This window comes from Dreissena polymorpha, chromosome 5, assembly GCF_020536995.1.
Source record: "Dreissena polymorpha isolate Duluth1 chromosome 5, UMN_Dpol_1.0, whole genome shotgun sequence".
NCBI classification, from domain to species: domain Eukaryota; kingdom Metazoa; phylum Mollusca; class Bivalvia; order Myida; family Dreissenidae; genus Dreissena; species Dreissena polymorpha.
Genome location: NC_068359.1, coordinates 54,582,673 through 54,601,609, shown reverse-complemented (window position 1 = coordinate 54,601,609; position 18,937 = coordinate 54,582,673). Strand labels below are relative to the sequence as shown.

General features: G+C 34.3%; 2 protein-coding genes and 1 long non-coding RNA gene across 7 annotated transcripts; 1 reads left to right on the top strand and 2 right to left on the bottom strand.

Moving 5' to 3' along the window:
• Positions 1-6,541: 6,541 nt before the first annotated feature.
• Positions 6,542-9,785, bottom strand: LOC127881327 (uncharacterized). The gene is made up of 3 exons (XR_008050010.1): positions 9,719-9,785; positions 8,914-9,078; positions 6,542-8,088 (listed from the first exon to the last, which is right to left on the bottom strand). It is a non-coding gene; the product is annotated as an uncharacterized LOC127881327 (long non-coding RNA).
• Positions 9,782-12,676, top strand: LOC127881321 (uncharacterized). Of its 4 annotated transcripts, none has more exons than XM_052429080.1 (5): positions 10,202-10,340; positions 10,484-10,707; positions 10,838-11,002; positions 11,831-12,105; positions 12,288-12,676. In XM_052429080.1, the coding sequence occupies exons 1-4, from the start codon at positions 10,320-10,322 to the stop codon at positions 12,084-12,086; spliced, it is 666 nt and encodes a 221-aa protein (XP_052285040.1). In that variant the 5' UTR covers positions 10,202-10,319; the 3' UTR covers positions 12,087-12,105; positions 12,288-12,676. The 4 variants fall into 4 exon arrangements, with proteins under 4 accessions (XP_052285041.1, XP_052285040.1, XP_052285039.1 ...); XM_052429079.1 differs by having other exon boundaries at positions 11,831-12,112; XM_052429081.1 differs by lacking the exon at positions 10,202-10,340 and adding an exon at positions 9,782-9,861 and having other exon boundaries at positions 11,831-12,676.
• On the bottom strand, positions 10,701-13,151 carry LOC127881326 (uncharacterized). 2 transcript variants are annotated; one of them, XR_008050009.1, is made up of 3 exons: positions 12,735-13,151; positions 12,272-12,554; positions 10,701-10,973 (listed from the first exon to the last, which is right to left on the bottom strand). XR_008050009.1 is itself a non-coding variant. In XM_052429087.1 (2 exons), the coding sequence occupies exons 1-2, from the start codon at positions 13,042-13,044 to the stop codon at positions 12,487-12,489; spliced, it is 378 nt and encodes a 125-aa protein (XP_052285047.1). In that variant the 5' UTR covers positions 13,045-13,151; the 3' UTR covers positions 12,353-12,486. The 2 variants fall into 2 exon arrangements, 1 of the variants encoding a protein (XP_052285047.1); XM_052429087.1 differs by lacking the exon at positions 10,701-10,973 and having other exon boundaries at positions 12,353-12,554.
• Between the last annotated feature and the right edge of the window lie 5,786 nt (positions 13,152-18,937).

The following is an 18,937-nucleotide window of genomic DNA, read 5'->3' as shown; positions in this document are numbered from 1 at the left end:
CTAAGTGAAAACAAGGGACAAAATTGTCACAAAACCAGGTTTTCATTGTGAAAAAAAAATCTGATAAAGGGAGAAAACTCAAACTGAACTTTTGAAATGACCAAAAAAAATTAACCCCCTTTGAAAGTTTTTTTTTTTTTTAAATCTATTTTTAGTCGTGGCGGCCTTGACATTGGAGATATTGACGTGATTCTTTCGTGGGACACACCGTCCCATGATGGTGAACAAATGTGCCAAATGATTTTAAAATCTCACAATGAATGACATAGTTATGGCCAGGACAAGCTCATTTATGGCCATTTTTGAACTTTGAACTCAAAGTGTGACCTTGACCTTGGAGATATCGACGTAATTATTTCGCGCGACACACCCTCCAATGATGGTGAACAAATGTGCCAAATGATTTTAAAATCTGACGATGAACGACATAGTTATGGCTCGGACAAGCTCATTTATGGCCATTTTTGACCTTTGAACTCAAAGTGTGACCTTGACCTTGGAGATATCGACGTAATTATTTCGCGCGACACACCGTCCAATGATGGTGAACAAATGTGCCAAATGATTTTAAAATCTGACAATGAACGACATAGTTATGGCCCGGACAAGCTTATTCCGCCAGCCCGCCAGCCAGCCCGCCAGCCAGCCCGCCCGCATTCGCCAATCTAATAACCAGTTTTTTCCTTCGGAAAACCTGGTTAAAAAGGCCATAATTGTTACAAAATGCTTGATACAGTTATCTGCTCTTGTTTATACATTGGGGTCATGTTGGTTAATAAGCAAAATACATGGTGTATGAACGCAATATGTCAAGGGACATAAAAAATATTTGAGGTCATATGCAAACTTTAACATAGATTTATCAATAATATGCATATTATTCTAAGTGAAAAAGGGCCTAATTCTGTTAAAATGCTTGATACAGTAAATGAGTTGTCTGCTCTTGTTTATAGATTGGGTTTATGTCGGTAATGAAGTATGCAAAATATAAAAGCAATATGTCAATGGACATAGGAAATATATTTGAGGTGGTACGCAAACATTCCAATGCGCAAGCCGACGCCGGGTTGAGTAGGATAGCTCGACTATATATATTTCATATATAACAGTCAAGCTAAAATGTAAATATACCATAAACAACAGGCTAACCTCAATCACAACTTTAATGCAATGCTTTTAACAATAGAGATACAATGATATGCCAGGGATTGAAACTAACTGTTTACTATTGTGGGCAACCATCTTTAGTATTTTGGTTGCCCAGATAAAGAATAACGAGCCCAGAAATATGAACATGTGAATATTATACATTCTTTTAATAAAATAATAGATAATTAAATACATTTGCTGACAACACATGTTCAATGCATGATGTTTTATTATGAGCCTGAATTGAATCATGTCCTATTCCTAAATAATGAATGTTATTTAACTAGTATTGATCCATGGTGATCAATTGTTTTTCAATTTTTATTGCAGTGAATTGTTTTAAGCTTTAAAAAAAAGAAGTTTACCAACTTTTGAAATTGAGTTGCCCAGACCAAAATCTACTTGCCCCGGGTTCACGGTAAACCACTTATTTCCATCCCTGTATGCTCTTCATTTTCTGTTCTTCCATCGTATTCTCAAAATTAAATTTAAAGCCGATATTTTTTAATAACATTAGTATGAATTACTAACCATTATCACCCAAAAAACAATTTTACAAAGCTGTAATCCCGTCGTAGAGATTTAGTTTACTATTATCAGTGTTCTCTTTAAATACCGGCTGCTAGCGATCTTGCCGGTTACATTAACTCTTGATGCCGGCTACTTTTCCCAAATATATCAAGTAAATGTCACAAATGCTTTGGTTTTACTGCATAGTTGCCGGCCATATAACTGGCTACTCAAAATTTTCTGGAAAACACTGAACTATGCATGACAAACACACAAAAATTAAATACATCTTAGATTCATTGTAAAAAATAAATTGACACTTCCAGCTTGTCGTCACTAAAATCCAAAGATTCAAATAATTTTCCACGAGATACGTCAACAATTGCGTAATCAAATGAATGAAAAATAAAAGTAAAGAAAGCCGGATTTTACATAAATTTCAGGTTGAAACACAACAAGGTAAAGGTAGTCGGTGAGATATAATAATAATACAGTTAGTAAGGCTCGTACCCTGGGTACGGTAAATATACTAAAACATACCCGGGAATTTTAACACTAAATCGGTTGTTGTCGGCTATTTTGTAAAAATTAATTATGTTTACATTTATGTCAATTTTCTGTTAAATGGCATTTATACAATGTATTATCAAAACTCATTTTTACAATCATTAATGTGATTCAATTTAAAATCTTAAATTGTTTAAAGTCGCGTCATTGTATGACGTTGTCAAGTATATTTTCCGCGATGTCGCACGTTCACTTTTTACCATCATAGATTTTTTTAAAGAAACATTTTTTGGTTTGCGAGGTCCGTTAAATGGGGAACACCATATTTGGTATTTATATTATGTTTTAACAAATAATTCATGCTGTGTAATAAATATTGTATAAAATATTTCGATATTTATTGCAAATGTTTCAAATTGTTATTTATGAAACCTTTTATTCTAATGAGTGTATGCTATCATATTATACTTCGAATAGCAGATCTGTTGTACTATAATCGTATTATTCATTCTTTATTGTTAATTTCATTTATTGTAGAGAATCGTCAATGTTACATCTAGTCGCCAATCCTTGTCGTTAGTGTTAGTTTTCAATGCTTGTTATCATTGCCGTCAATGTTAGTCGTCAATCCTTATCGTCATTATACATGAAGGAAATAAAAGCAGAAACAGAGACGTATTCTTGATTACTTGATTATTCCTACGGCGTCCTCTCAACACTCATACTAAAAAGCATGTTGATGCAGATTTTTTTTAAAGAGAAGTTTCTTTAAGGTAAACAATATTGTTTTACTTTAATCGCTAGCATGTTTAACGACATCGGATTTTTGGCAGATATACAACTCGGATACAATCTAATATTTGCGGGTATGTTTAAGTTTCTTTACCGTACCCGGGCTACATGTAAGTAAAGTTAAGAGTACCCGGGGTACATGTACCGGTAAGTAGTACCCGAGCCGAGAATGTCAATTGAAGGTGTTAGAGATGCATTGAACCATAAGATTAAAAAGGGTAATTAACCACGGGCTTATTAAAATTAAAACGATGACATTACATTGTACCAGCTGTTTATTGTTGTATACTGTAAGCTTGAAATATTTTAAATAATGTAAACAACTTACCTTGTATAAAGTTGGCACATTGTTGTCAGGTGTAGAAACTATTATACTTATTTCTGTTAAGTTGCACTGGCTGAACCAAAAGAATTATGTAGTCGTTTCTAAATAATCACGAAACAATCTACTAATGCATATATGCTTGCTAGTTGCTGAGTTTGTGCATTTCCATTCATTATACTATCGGCCTTGGCAAACAGCGTAGACTCAGATTAGACGCCGCATGATGTCTGCTATTTGGTACGCAGAAGATTTGCATATCCACGGGTGTTTTATGTCAAATGTTATGGTTTTTCAATAGATCGTATACTTATCTACAAAACAGCGAATTAGCGTGCACTTGACATCATTTTTAATTATGTTATTTTGTGAATACTTTCTCGCGATCTTTTCGCCTTTGGTCGACGCCGTCTGCTATTTCAAACGATGAAGATTTCCATATCCACTGGCGTTTTTTTATGTCAAATGTTAGTGTTTTCCAATGGATCGTATTCTTATCTACAAAACAGATAAGTAGCGTTCACTTTACATCGTTTGAGATGATTTTTTTTGTAAATACTTTCTAAGCGTTCATTCTGACGAAGTCGACCATTTTGACGGGTGTGAAGAAATACCGAATTTCCCGTAATTACCAAAATCCGCAGAAAACCACGAGATCCGACGAAATCCCCATTAATATTGATTGTGTATTGAAAAACTGCGTATTTTAATATAGATCGTTGCGAAATACACTGAAATCACTAATGAAACATTGTTTTATCAAAGTTTGATTTCGGGGATTTCGGTAGGACTTCGGTATATCCACATACCGCATTTGTAAATCCGGTTTTGTCAAACTTGCGAAACTTTTTCGTGATTTAATCAAAAAACTAGATTTTTCCCAGGTATAACGCCTACGCCAACAGGTAGATCGCATTCTTCTCCATATACATGCAAAATTTCAGCAAAAGTAACTGACCAGTTTTCAAGGCGCTCAAATCGCAGTGATTTGCACCAACTTAATGAAACTTAGCCCCCTTTATCATTCGTTCGAATGAACGTCATCAATGATGACGTCCAATACATCACTCATTCCATATCAAAGATAGTACGACAAGGTTCACTTATACGATTGAATTTTGAAATATTAAAATATAAGTTATTTTGATCTGTTTGTTTCAAATATAAAGGATATTTGACAGCTAATTTGAAAATGTGCAACAAAAGTAATTATAAATGTGACGGTTACATCGTATGGTGCCAATGTCGTAGGATGTTTGATATGACGGGCCCCTGCTTCTTTCAATAGCATATGCCTTTCGCAATGAACCTTATTTACAAAATAATTTATCCTCTGGTCTTGAAACCTCTTAACTCAAACACAAAAATGAACTGAAGGTACATCAGTATTTGACACCATTTGACACCATTTCATCAAATCAATCTTACTAATAGGGACTCCTTACATCAACAATTAATTAAGGTTGCAAACAGCCGTCTACTCCCAGCGTCTTCCACTTTTCCCAGTGTTAGATAATAAGTGGCGACCATTAATTGTAGGGTTACCAAGCCTTGACAAATGTGTTTCCTTGTGTGGATAACATAATGTGAACCAAAGAACTTTACAGTTGCCAAGACAGGGACCTTGGCTTAAACATTCACAATGAAAAGTCCAAGTCAAAAAATGACCATAACCATGTTAAAATCATTGATGGATACCTGCCTAATCAAGTTCCCCTGAACAAGTAATCCAAGTATGACTAAATATTTTTTATGATTTCAGAGAAATAGATTTTCAACAACAAGAATGAAATTTCAAACTTGAGAACGAGTCACAGCTCTGGCAAAATTAAGGGTTACCTGCACTTATCAAATGTGTTTAGGTAAAATGCCTTTAACATTTAAACGCAATATCTTTGATATATATTTTTGTAGAAATGCAAGGCTAGCCAATTCCAATAACTGCCATGCTTTTTATATATCAACAAGAGCTGTGATTGTGAAACACAATGCCCCCACCCATATATTTTACCTTGACCTTTGACCTTGCAGGATAACCTTGACCTTTCACCACTCAAAATATGCAGCTTTATGAGATACGCATGCCAAATATCAAGTTGCTATCATCAATATTGCAAAAGTTATGGCCAAGTTTAAAGTTTTGGGACAGACACTCACATACATTGACAGACACACACATACAATGACAGACAGACACACACATACAATGATGACAGACAGAAAGACAGGCCAAAAATATTATACCCCGATCATTCGATCTGAAGGCATAAAAAGGTGGTGCTTAAATCTATTAAATATACACTTTTTCACTCACATCATAATCAATGTAAATCAGAATGACAATGCATGTGACCTCAATGTTATTGAGAATTGAGCATAAGCAATACATCTAATATCAACATTATTGTTGCTCTGACCAAACAATTAAAGTACCAAGTACTTCTTTTTTCAGTTCAATTTCATTTTCTCTTGAACCTGGTCTGTTTGGCCTTAACAATTGCTGAAGTAGATGGAGGGGATTCTTGGGCCAAGTGTTTTGCCATTCTTCTTAGATCACCTTCTTCCAAGACCATTTTTTTGCCCATTCCTACTTTATTCTTAATCCTTTTTATACCCCCCTTCGAAGAAGGAGTGCAAACACATCCAGACTATTTGGAATCAATTAATATCCTTTCTTGAACAACATCAACTAAACGTTAAACTATCTTTCTTAAATGTAAGTTTCGGAATTAACTCATTGAAATCAATAGACTGTAATAATATTGTGTATTTTATGGTTATATTGATGAAATATTTTATCTAAAACATGAAGTACAAAAAACAAGTACCAAATTTTAATTGTTTTGTCCATAGTCTTAAACTAAAAATACAGATTGAGAAAGAAATAGCCCTCAGTAATGACACATTACAAATCTTTGAACAAAAATGGAATCGGATAAAATTCTCATAATGTTTTGTCCACTTAAATACATTTCATTCTAATGTTAGTTTATCTCTCTAAAATAGTTTTGTTTATTTTTTTTTATATTTTTTTTTATCTGACAAGATCATTGTGAATATACAACAAAACACACAAGTCCAGTATGCTTTCTTCCAACTTTATACAACTCATCATTTTTCATAACTATTCCTCTGTTGTTCTTTTCTTTTCTCTCTAAAAAAATAAATATATATTAGCATATCTTGTATAACATGTCTGGACTTTATTGCTTTGTACAATCACTATGTTGTATGATCATATACATGTTTACATTGTTACATTGTATGTATGATATTGAATAAAAAAAAAAAAAAAAAAAGAGGGGGTATATTGCTTTGCACATGTCGGTCGGTCTGTCGGTCAGTCCGTCCACCAGGTGGTTTCCAGGTGATAACTCAAAAACGCTTGGGGCTAGGATCATGAAACTTCATACGTACATTGATCATGACTCGCAGATGACCCCTATTGATTTTGAGACCACTAGGTCAAGGTTACGGTGACCCGAAATAGTAAAATGGTTTCCGGATGATAACTCAAGAACGCATACTCCTAGGATCAAGAAACTTCATAGGTAGATTGATCATGACTTGCAGATGACCCCTATAGATTTTGAGGTCACTACGTCAAAGGTCAAGGTCACGGTGACCCGAAATAGTAAAATGGTTTCCGGATGATAACTCAAGAACACATACAACTAGGATTATGAAACTTCATCGTTAGATAGATCATGACTCACAGATGACCCCTATTGATTTTGAGGTCACTAGGTCAAAGGTCAAGGTCATGGTGACCCGAAATAGTAAAATGGTTTGCGGATGATAACTCAAGAACGCATACGCCTAGGATCATGAAACTTCATAGGTAGATTGATCATGACTCGCAGATGACCCCTATTGATTTTGAGGTCACAAGGTCAAAAGTCAAGGTCACAGTGACCCGAAAAAGTAAAATGATTTTCAGATGATAACTCAAGAACGCATACTCCTAGGATTATGAAACTTCATAGGTAGATTGATCATGACTCGCAGATGACCCCTATTGATTTTGAGGTCACTAGGTCAAAGGTCACAGTGACCCGAAATAGTAAAATGGTTTTCGGATGATAACTCAAGAACGCATTTGCCTAGGATCATGAAACTTCATGGGTAGATTGATCATGATTCGCAGATGACCCCTATTGATTTTGAGGTCACTAGGTCAAAGGTCAAGGTCATGGTGACCCGAAATAGTAAGATGGTTTTCGGATGATAACTGGAGAACGCATATGCCTAGGATCATGAAACTTCATGGGTAGATAAATCATGACTCGCAGATGACCCCTATTGATTTTGAGGTCACTTGGTCAAAGGTCAAGGTCACGGTGACCCGAAATAGTTAAATGGTTTCCGGATGATTACTCAAGAACGCTTACGCCTAGGATCATGAAACTTCATAGGTACATTGATCATGACTTGCAGATGACCCATATTGATTTTCAGGTCAAAGGTCAAGGTCACTGTTACCCGAAACAGTAAAATTGCTTCCGGATGATAACTCAAGAACGCTTTTGCCTAGGATCATGACACTTCATAGGTACATTGATCATGAATCGCAGATGACCCCTATTGATTTTCAGGTCACTAGGTCAAAGGTCACAGTGACAAAAAACGTATTCCCACAATGGCTGCCACTACATTGGACAGCCCATATGGGGGGCATGCATGTTTTACAAACAGCCCTTGTTTTGTACAGCATTTCTGCCATCTCTGGAACATAGCCATAGGTATTGGCTACTTTTTCTGGAAAGACTGACCAGCGCTTGCTTTTTTTGTTTTAGCATCTGTGATACCTGTGTTAACAAAAAAAAATGTATTACCAAAAAATAATATGACAACTAACTAATTTGTATTAACAATATTATTGCAGGAACCTGTCACAGATGACCTATATGTTCCCAAAATAGGCTTTTTCACAAATATCCGCCATCAGGGCAAAAAAATGAGTATTTGTGTAAATACTTAAAATCATAATTATTCTAAAACACAATTTACTGAATTAATTTTAAATTAAATGAGTGAAAAAACTCATTTAATTTCTTGAATAATCAAATATTGCAAATGGGATGGAGTACTTATGGTCAATATTTTATGTTCAACAGATAATACTGGTTTAAATAACTAACATATTTAGTACTTATTGCCTGTATTATATCTTTATTGTTTGATAATGCATTGTGCAACTACAGTGACTGATAAATGAGTAAAATTTGATAGTATGATATCACTTTTAGGTTATTCAAAATTACACAAAATGTTTGTTTACTGCTGCTATAATTAAATGCAATTAAAGGAACATATTGATATACAATGTGCAAATTATTCCCAACAAGATTAAAAAACTCTTTTTTTTCTATAGTTTCATAGAAAATCAATGAGTGTTCCTGAGTTTGGAAAAGAAAGGGATACTAAAATATAACAAAAGGGAATAAATACAATGAACAAAGCATCATCTACTATCCAACAATGCAATTTGAAGTAAACATGTTAAGTAGTTTCATGGGGAAGAGAGAGACATAACACAACTATATATTCTTGATATGTTGACATATTTACATCTGCATTATGTTACATCTAAACAGACATAAAAAGCTATAATTAAATATAAACCAGTTTACCTTATTTTTCCATCTTTGTTGGTTTTCAGAGGACTGTTGCTGTGGTAGCTGTTGTCGATAGCTGCCAATAGGTTGCCGATTCTGTACACAGGCGGTGTATATGCAAACCTCTTTGCACAGTACATCAAAATTAACTGGTGGAGCACTTCTATGTCAGCAGTGTTTCTGAAATAATAGGACATAATTATAAACTATTGAAAATGTTTCCATGCTGGATTTATTGAATTTGGGAATGGAGCCCGGACCTATTGAATTGGGAAAATGTTTCCCGACTTGGGAAATCATGAGCTTTTTTGATATATTATAAATTTTCATCTAATTTCCATCTACAATTCAAATGTTTGTTTATATTTATTGTTTATATTGTTGAAATGCATTGATACAATAGTACAAAAGTTGTAAAGCATTAAACATTGTGTTGTGTGCTATAGTTATGCAACTTAATTGAAAGCCACTTATATTTGTTACACTTTTTTGTTTTCTTTTGTAGAAAAAAAGTACCCAGAAATCAAGCATTCACATGATATTTGGCATGCTGCCAAAAACCTTGGTAAACGTCTTGGAAAGGTTAAAAATCTTATTTATTTACCTTTGTTTGCTTTCATTTTCATTATAGATCAAATATTTGAGAAACCGTAGACAACAAGTAGAAATAAGACAACATGCGGTACTGGATTAACAATTTTATTCAATATTATAGTGTTTGTAAATTTATTTGGAGTTTTAACTGACATGTAATTAAATGTGTTTTTATTATTTTGTTATTTTCAGATTGTGAAGAAGAAAGCAAACCGAATTTTAATACCATGGCTGAAGGACATTGTAAACCACTTCTGGTTTGCCTGCCATTGTGTCACACCGGTCTTACTGACAATAACGTAGTGACGTCACCATTTATGTATAGAATGGTTTGCCTGCAGCAAGGCTGACTCCTATGAAGAATTTATGGTATGTAATATTTGTGTGCGTGCTTTTTTTTCCATGTAGTGCATCTTGTCCAAGTGTCCTGTGAGTCTTTCACTATTCTCTCTTATCTTCTCCTACACTTATGATGTTAATTCCCCCATCAAATTTTCATACCCCACCCCCTGAATAGGAGGGGTATATTGTTTTTCTCGATGTCGGTCGGTCTGTTTATCAGTCAGTAGACCAGTTTGTTTCCGATATACAACTAGAAGACCCATATTTCAGTTGCTAAGTCTCACTGATGTGATAAGGTTTACTCGTTTGGTTAGTTTTGTTTAAACTAAAACTGAGTTAAGGCACTTTTTGGAGGGCATCAGTGCGACTAAGGAGGCCTTGCTACAACAGTGTAACATTTTGTTTATATTTACATTTTAAAGCAATAATTGGGGGAAGTTATTATCTGATACTGAACTACAGTGACATCTCTTGTGTCATTAGAGATGTATATATTTCTGAAGAAGGTAAATTCAAAGCATATCAGTGACAATAAACTTATTGATAGTGTCATGCCATCAAAAGTTTCATATTAAATACTTATAAATCAGAATCTAGCTGATACATTCTTATACTTGTTTTTATAAAAAGTCACCTTTGTTTTTTCTAGAGCATATGGCGCGGAGTTTTACATCACATCACAAACAAGCACGAATGGATCCTGTCTCAAGGAACTGGAATAAATGGGTGTCTTCTTGATCCTTTAGATGAAAACGAAGTGCGTGAAAAACCCTGGCTTTCAACTTCAGACCATGCAAGAGTTTTACAAGACCTGAGTGCTGTGATCCTGGACAAGAGATTCTTAAGCAAAGTGTCATATTACCTGAATTACAGGTAATTTGTTTATGTTAGTTTTTCAATATATTTTTTTGTATTTTTAACTTTATGTGATGCTCATCAGGAATTCAATAAAGCCAACATGGAAACATTTTCAAAAGTTTATAATTGTGTCCTATTATTTCAGAACCACTGCTGACATAGAAGTGTTCCACCAGTTAATTTTGATGTACTGTGCAAAGAGGTTTGCATATACACCGCCTGTGTACAGAATCCGCAACCTATTGGCAGCTATCGACCACAACTACCACAGCAATAGACCTCTGAAAACCAACAAAGATAGAGAAATAAGGTTAACTGGTTTATATTTAATTATAGCTTTTTATGTCTGTTTAGATGTAACATAATGCAGATGTAAATATGTCAACAAGTCAAGAATATATAGTTCTAGTTTTGTCCGTCTCTCTCTTCCCCATAAAACTACTAAACATGTTTACTTCAAATTTCATTGTTGAATAGTAGATGATACTTTGTTTTGTATTTATTCCCTTTTGTTATATTTTCTTATCCCTTTCTTTTCCAAACCTCAGGAACACTCATTGATTTTCTATGAAACTATAGAAAAAAGAGTTTTTGAACCTTGTTGGAAATAATATGCACATTGTATATCAATATGCCCCTTTCATTGCATTTAATTATAGCAGCAGTAAACAAACATTTTGTGTTATTTTGAATAACCTAAAACTGATATCATACTATCAAATTTTACTCATTTATCAGTCACTGTAGTTGCACAATGCATTATGAAACAATAAAGATATAATACAGGCAATAAGTACTAAACCTGTTAGTTATTTAAACCAGTATTATCTGTTGAACATAAAATATTGACCATAAGTACTTCATTCCATTTGCAATATTTGATTATTCAAGAAATTAAATGAGTTTTTTCACTCATTTAATTTTAAATTAATTCAGTAAATTATTTTTTACAATAATTATGATTTTATGTATTTACACAAATACTCTTTTTTTTGCCCTGATGGCGGATATTTGTGAAAAAGCCTATTGGGGGAACATAGGTCATCTGTGTCAGTTTCATGCAATAATATTGTTAATACAAATTAGTTAGTTGTCATATTATTTTTTGGTAATACATTCTTTTTTGTTGTTAACACAGGTATCACAGATGCTACAACAAAAAAAGCAAGCGCTGGTCAGTCTTTCCAGAGAAAGTAGCCAAGACCTATGGCTACGTTCCAGAGATTGCAGAAATGCTGTACAAAAAACGGATTAAGGATAAAGTAGGAATGGGCAAAAAAATGGTCTTGGAAGAAGGTGATCCAAGAAGACTGGCAAAACACTTGGCCCCAGAATCCCCTCCATCTACCTCAGCAATTGTTCAGGCCAAACAGACCAGGTTCAAGAGAAAATGAAATTGAACTGAAAAAAGAAGTACTTGGTACTTTAATTGTTTGAACAGAGCAACAATAATGTTGATATTAGATGTATTGTTTATGATCAATTCTCAATAACATTGATGTCACATGCATTGTCTTTCTGATTTACATTGAGTATGATGTGAGAGAAAAAGTGTATATTTAATAGATTTAAGCACCACATTTTTATGCCTTCAGATCGTTCAATTTGCCAAGGTAAGAACTTCGATGTGCCAATCGAGATAAGTTCCTTTTTACGGCCGTTTATAACCAACTGATAGTTGTCTCGAAGAAAGGCTACGTCGCCGGTGTGAAAACAGTTTAGGTCATCAACTCCGAATTCTTTGGTCTTATACCCTCTAAACCGCCATGCACAGCGGACAAGCAATTCGCCGGATTAACCTTTTGGTACTTCACACCAATTGTCATCCACTAGTTTCATCTCAACACCCCGGAACGGCGAACCTAGAGTATAATATTCATTCAAAATTACCTTGAAATATAGTATTCTTATGTATAAACCAGCGGCTTGTGTATTTTTGTATACTTTAGTCGCTTTGTTAGATAATAAAATTATGCATATCTAATGTCTTACCAAATTTGTGTAGCAATTTATTTTACATGTACTTATAAACGGGTCCATACCAATAATGCCATCTTCCCACTGTGAGGGATCCGTCATTGTATACGAAGCAGTGCCGCCCGTCTCTGTGGTTCCATAGTAGGAGTGGAGTGAAGCTGTAGGAGCGATATTTTGCAACTCGGTCTCCGCTGAACGAGAAATACGTTCGCCTGACAACACAAAGCTTTTCACGAATATTAATTTATCTGACAAATCAGGACGACTGCATACATCCCTCAGTAAGTATCCCGGCAGGTATACAACATCGTATCGTTCCGCTTCTATGATATCGAAGACACGTTTGACTTCTTTTCCTGACACCGTTATTCGCATGTCAACGAAGACGCTCGTAGTACCCTCAGTAAAATTTGTCCGTGGATATCCCACCACCCAACTGAATGTTATGTCGCAGAACCAAACACTTTCGTCATTTTTACCAAATGCAGCATTGGTCAGGGCAGTCCAGTTGAGTATTCCAAGTGTGTGTACGTGATTGATAGCGGTTTTCCCGTGGAACCAGAGGAGCAAAAATGGGCCCATGTGTCTTCCGGTTGAAGATCTGGGAACACAACATCCTCTGGAGCAGGACTCACAAGAAACTCTTTGATGTACATTTTAGTAATCTTGCCAGCATGGTCCTCGATAATGTTACCCGAGTAGAGAATGTGTTTTAAAGAGACCGTTAGACAGCTATTGTCAAAAAGTGTTTCTATGATTGCCACTGCATCTGTACTGAGTACATCCATAATTAGAATTTCTACTTCCATCGCATTCAACATATCGATTAAATCACTTCCGTCTTTCAGTGTTGTACTCAAATAAACAGGAACGACGCCTGCTAGTATCAATCCGGTATGTAGCAGCAACATGTCGAAGGAATTGTACATGCTCATCGCAACCGGTGTGCCTTTCTAAACCCCAAGTTGAACAAAACGTTTTCCAACCGCTACCGACTGTTCAAGCAGCTGCCTACGAGTCAAAGAGGACCGGGATCCATGGAAGTCGTAGAATACAAACGCTTTCTTTTTAGGTTGAGCTTCCGCAAGTTGATGAAGACGCTCAGCAAACGTGGTGTACAAATATGGCCGATCCATTGGTCGCGATACATAACTCAGCTTCGACAACATCTTTTGTTTTGCGTACTGGCTGTATCAATCAAAGTTTCAGAAACATATGAAATGTGTTATCTAACACACGCAACCGGTTTATGCCTGCACTCAGATAAAACCGCATGACCTTCATTTATCGGACAACGAAACTGTTTAATGTAAACAGGCCGCAAAGATTAAGTTCGCCGTTAACAAAATTGTGGTTATTTTGTTAACACAGTAAACGATTTGAACGTAAAGTAGTGGATGTTTTAATATAAATTACCAAACAGAAAATACATTTGAACACATGATATCGTTAATAAATCGCATGATTTAAAGTTATATATTAATAATAAAACGACAATTAGTAATTTTCATTGTTGAAGTAATTGTCTTTTTATCGACATATGAAAATAAAAATGTAACAGTAGAGAAAGCAAGTCAAACAATAAGCCGTCTTTGATTGAACATCAAGCTCGATCGATAATACAACTTTTTTCTTACACATATCTTAAGTCAACATATTTAAAACGCTATGTTTTCGTAATATTTACAAGTGCGCGACAAAATGCACATTTTTACAGTGCACGTGTATTTTATGCTCAATTTTCAGAGACGAGTTAAATCAAAATATTGTGCGACTTGGTGGGAATTACCGAAAGGCTTCTGTGATTGCTTATCAATATTTTGTCACTAGATATTTAAAAAGATTTTTAGTATTTAAAACTTACCATGAGAAATTTGCAACCAATATTTTTCATTATATGTTTTTCATTGAATAATTCAAACGGTTGTCCTCTACAATCTTTCCTCTCAGTGAGCGCCACAACTTTATGTGAGTAGTTGTGGTCTCACGTACTGTGAGCTAAGTCGCCCAAAGAGTCACATTTTGTTTATGTGCACATATAACGTAGTCATGCACACTGATAAGAGGATTTCTTTATGCAGATGTCTATGTGCATTCATTACATGTCATTCCTATTGTTCTGTACACATTGTTAGTCGAAAAGTAGTGTAACAAATCGTATTATATTAAATGCATTTTTCCTTTGTCAAATAATGGATTCTGGTGTGAGGCTTGTGATATGCTTTGATAATAGTTTGTCTGCCGTGCTTGCACGGTAAGCTTCGTTTTAATTTCCCCTTTAAAATATTAATAGAACAATTTACTATATTCATGTTCATATACCGGTACATATGCGTGTGTCTGTACATACACATTTTATGAACTTTAGAACTGTAGAGCTTTATATTCATTAGACTCAGAACGTTTTAATGTATATTTATGTCTAATGTATGCATATACGTGTTGAACGGAGAGTTTACATAAATTGCTTCATGTTATTTGCAGCAGTCCCCTCCCTTTCGTGCTGTTGCATATCCCAAAGGGTCGAGTGCGTCTCATTATTTTAAACCCTCATAATGAAATTTCACATTTGCGATTGATTTGGCTCCTGGTTTCTGGACAACAATTAAAATATTCAATTGCACATGCTCGTTGTCACTTATTAAAGCTTTGTACCGCGGGCAAAGATGTTGACCCTGACTCAGTACCCTTTAATAGCAATACAAGCAGTTCCAACAATTACAACAACCTCCAAGGCACGTAACATCTGTTTAACAAACAGTGGCTTGAATATCATTCCCGTGGGCATACCAAGTTTAAAATCAAAACTTGAAATCGTATTAAATCTCAACCGTACGTTAGTCTTCTTTCACATATCGTAGTTTATTCCTAATATACAAACGAATTATTAATACCTAATTGCATTTTACCATTCAGATACGATATATGCGATGTATATGTAATAACATGTCATAATACAATTGCTATTATACATAAATACATTTAAACAATAATCGAAACTTCCTAAATCACCGAATAGGAAAACTCGCCTATCTATATAATAACATTATGCAACATTTGAAAGAATAGTTTTGGTTTCGTATGAGGTTGGGCAAAAGTACCTGACAGATTACTAACATAAACCATTTCATAAAAAAGGTCCAGTTTTCGGTATATCATCATGTAATTACCAATAAAAATACTTCTTTTCCAATATCATATTTAAAGCCAGGCATGTCAAATAATGAACATTGTAAAGCCTAACAAGATTTGCTAATACGTTGTATACGGGCAACAGACCGCCACCCAGCGACGAGCATTGAAAGCTATTTGTATTGCTTTTTCTTACATACTGTAACATAATAGGTTAATATCTATCATAAAAAAACCTTTACAAAAGATAGCAGATCACTATCAATGGAAAATGTAACAGTATTAAACTTAACTCATCATATCGTCAAGGTTGCATAAATATTACAAACTTGCCCATGATAGAAAGACACAGTTGTTGGGATTTGACTTTTATTAAATAACAGAACTAAATTTAATGATAAATAGTTAAAGTCACCTATTAAAGTCACCAAATATTTATTCAATGTGACGACAGTTTTCATGCTGTAATATATAAAGGATTGGGAAATCGACATAAGGCGTAGATAAGTGTTGCCTTCGAACACGAAGATTACAGTTTTTATGTAATACTATACAATAATATATAATATTTACAACAGGATATTATATATATGGGGTGGATCACTAAGTATTATATTAAGGAGCAAGTTAGCAAAGTTAATTTGTGGTTTTAACTATAGAAAATGGCCATGTTTCATGTTCTTCAGTTCAGCTTATTTAGAAAATTAGCTTGTAGCAGAACATTTAGACTTACTGCTGAATTCATTAATGTGAAACTGACAATTGTTGTTAAGGACTTTGAAATCATATTATTTGGAAACTTTGTATAAAAATTCAATAACATCTTATAATTATTATTATTAAAACATAACTAAATTTAAATTAACTTTATAAAAGCCTTTGTTCTGAAATGTTTTATTGTGTCGTCGTTTGGAATTATAACGCCACAATACATATAGCCCTACCTATGATAATTTAAAAAAAATCTGCCCGCGTCATATATTTTTTGGCGATGCAAAATCATAGACCACTCGCGCTACATAGACACTTTGACAAATGCTTTATCACACGAACCTGCTTACCTAAAAAAACAACAACAGGAAAGTCATAATTTTATAGCAATTATTTCTCTTTGTGTTTTTGTTTCCCGGCCTTAAGGGAATAGGCCATAGTCTCAAACTTGTTTACCGCATATCGCGATAACTTTTGCAAACACAATTTTATAAAATATTATCCGCCTAAAAATGTATTGCATGAATCCCGATCCTTAAATTTATTCGAGATCTTATTGCTATTATTATCCGTATAAATCCGTAAACGCTTGTTTGAAAAAGGATACAGTGTTCAGTATCAACTAGCCTGTTTAATAAATTCATTATAATGATTTCCTGTGTATTGTGTAATTAATAAATTGGCTGTTACTTATTGTTCTATGATAAATGTATAATAAATATTCTTGTAAGTTGATGACAGTGATTTAGTATTACGTATTGTGTTACCATTCTTTTATAAATGATAATATAAATGCAAATAAATGATGTGAAGTGCTTTGTATCGCCATACATTATCATATAAGTTCGTATATATCTTCTAAATAAACATCATTTACATGCTTCTGCTAGTGGCTGTGATTAGAAACACAATCAGAAAGACAATGGCTGACGTATAAACAGGGTTTATGATCAACGGGGCTCACATTGTATTTACAGACGGGCTGGACAGAATAAAAGCACATCGTTAAGAAATTCATTTTTGGGAAAATCTCGCGTTATTGAAATGTGTTTGCTACATATTTAGCCCATAAAAGACAGTTTTTCGTGCAGTTTGTGCCGATATCTTAAGATTTAAGAAAACATTACTGAATACGCCTGAAATTGATTCCCAAATTTGCATATTTTCACGTTGCATGCAGAACAACAGTGTATATAAATTCATTACACATCTATTTTTGGCCAACAACACAGGTTTATTAAGTAAATTAATTCCGATGTTTTTCACATCGCCAAAAGCCGCATAAAACTTTCTTTTATGAACTAGTTAAAATTCTTCAGAAAAAATTGTTTTAAACATGTATTTGCAAAAATAATCAATTACCGGTGTGTTTACATCCATCAACATCCGTTTTTGAACCCCATACAGTCACGTGATCATGCACCCTGACAGATAAGCTCATATGGTTACTGATATATCTATGTTTTTTTCCATCTGTAATTAGAATGTATATATAACAAATATGGGTGATATAACATTTTGTAATATACAGCTGCAAACGAAGTTTAAGAAGTTAAGACTGTGTTTTATGAATTGCTACAAAATTGCTTGTTTTGTAGTGGCGACATAATTTAAAGTGGACGAAACAAGTTTGCGAATACAAGTAAAAATTTAACAATTGCAAAACAAGTATGCTGTCCTTCAGTTTCACATATTTTATACATTAATAATATGTACAATCAACTTTGATCAACCATGTCAAATAACACTGCCGTTAATAATGGGCGCCACCTCTTTTTGCAATGCATTAATAAATGAGCAAATGCTGCTTCCAAGATGGCGTTAAGGCCAGGATGTTTAGAAATTTCACGGATAATTATTATTGGGGAATACGTTTTATATAGTTATCCAACTTATTATTGTTTTAAAATCGGGCAATGTTGTGCGATTCAGCGAAGAATAATTTTCCCAACAACAATTTTTTTTTATTGTCATGCCAACAAACTTTTTTATTCTCAAAAGGAAAATTGAATCTCAACTTCCCAATTTCACAGGTAATGTTCTCAAAATGCTAAACATTAAAATACAATCACATCCTATTTGGGAACATAAGGACCTTTATAAGTTGTGGCATGGTGGAGTTTTAGAACGCAAATCGACTCCTATGTGACGAGTTTATTTCCACCCGATAAATTCGCGAATGACATCAAACGATTTCGGTCAACATTTACAAGTTGCTGCGAGTAAAAACAAGAGCACCGCCTTGCGGGTGCAGACCGCTCATCTATTTTCTTTTAAAAGGTGAAGGGACTCTCATTTTCAATCACAAAGGAGGGAGGGGTTGAGTGAAGAGGGGTGTAAAGTGTGGGGGGCGTGGACATTTATTACATTATCTTCCAAAAATGCGAAAAAAATAAATAAAAAAAAATTGAGAAGGGGGGTGGTG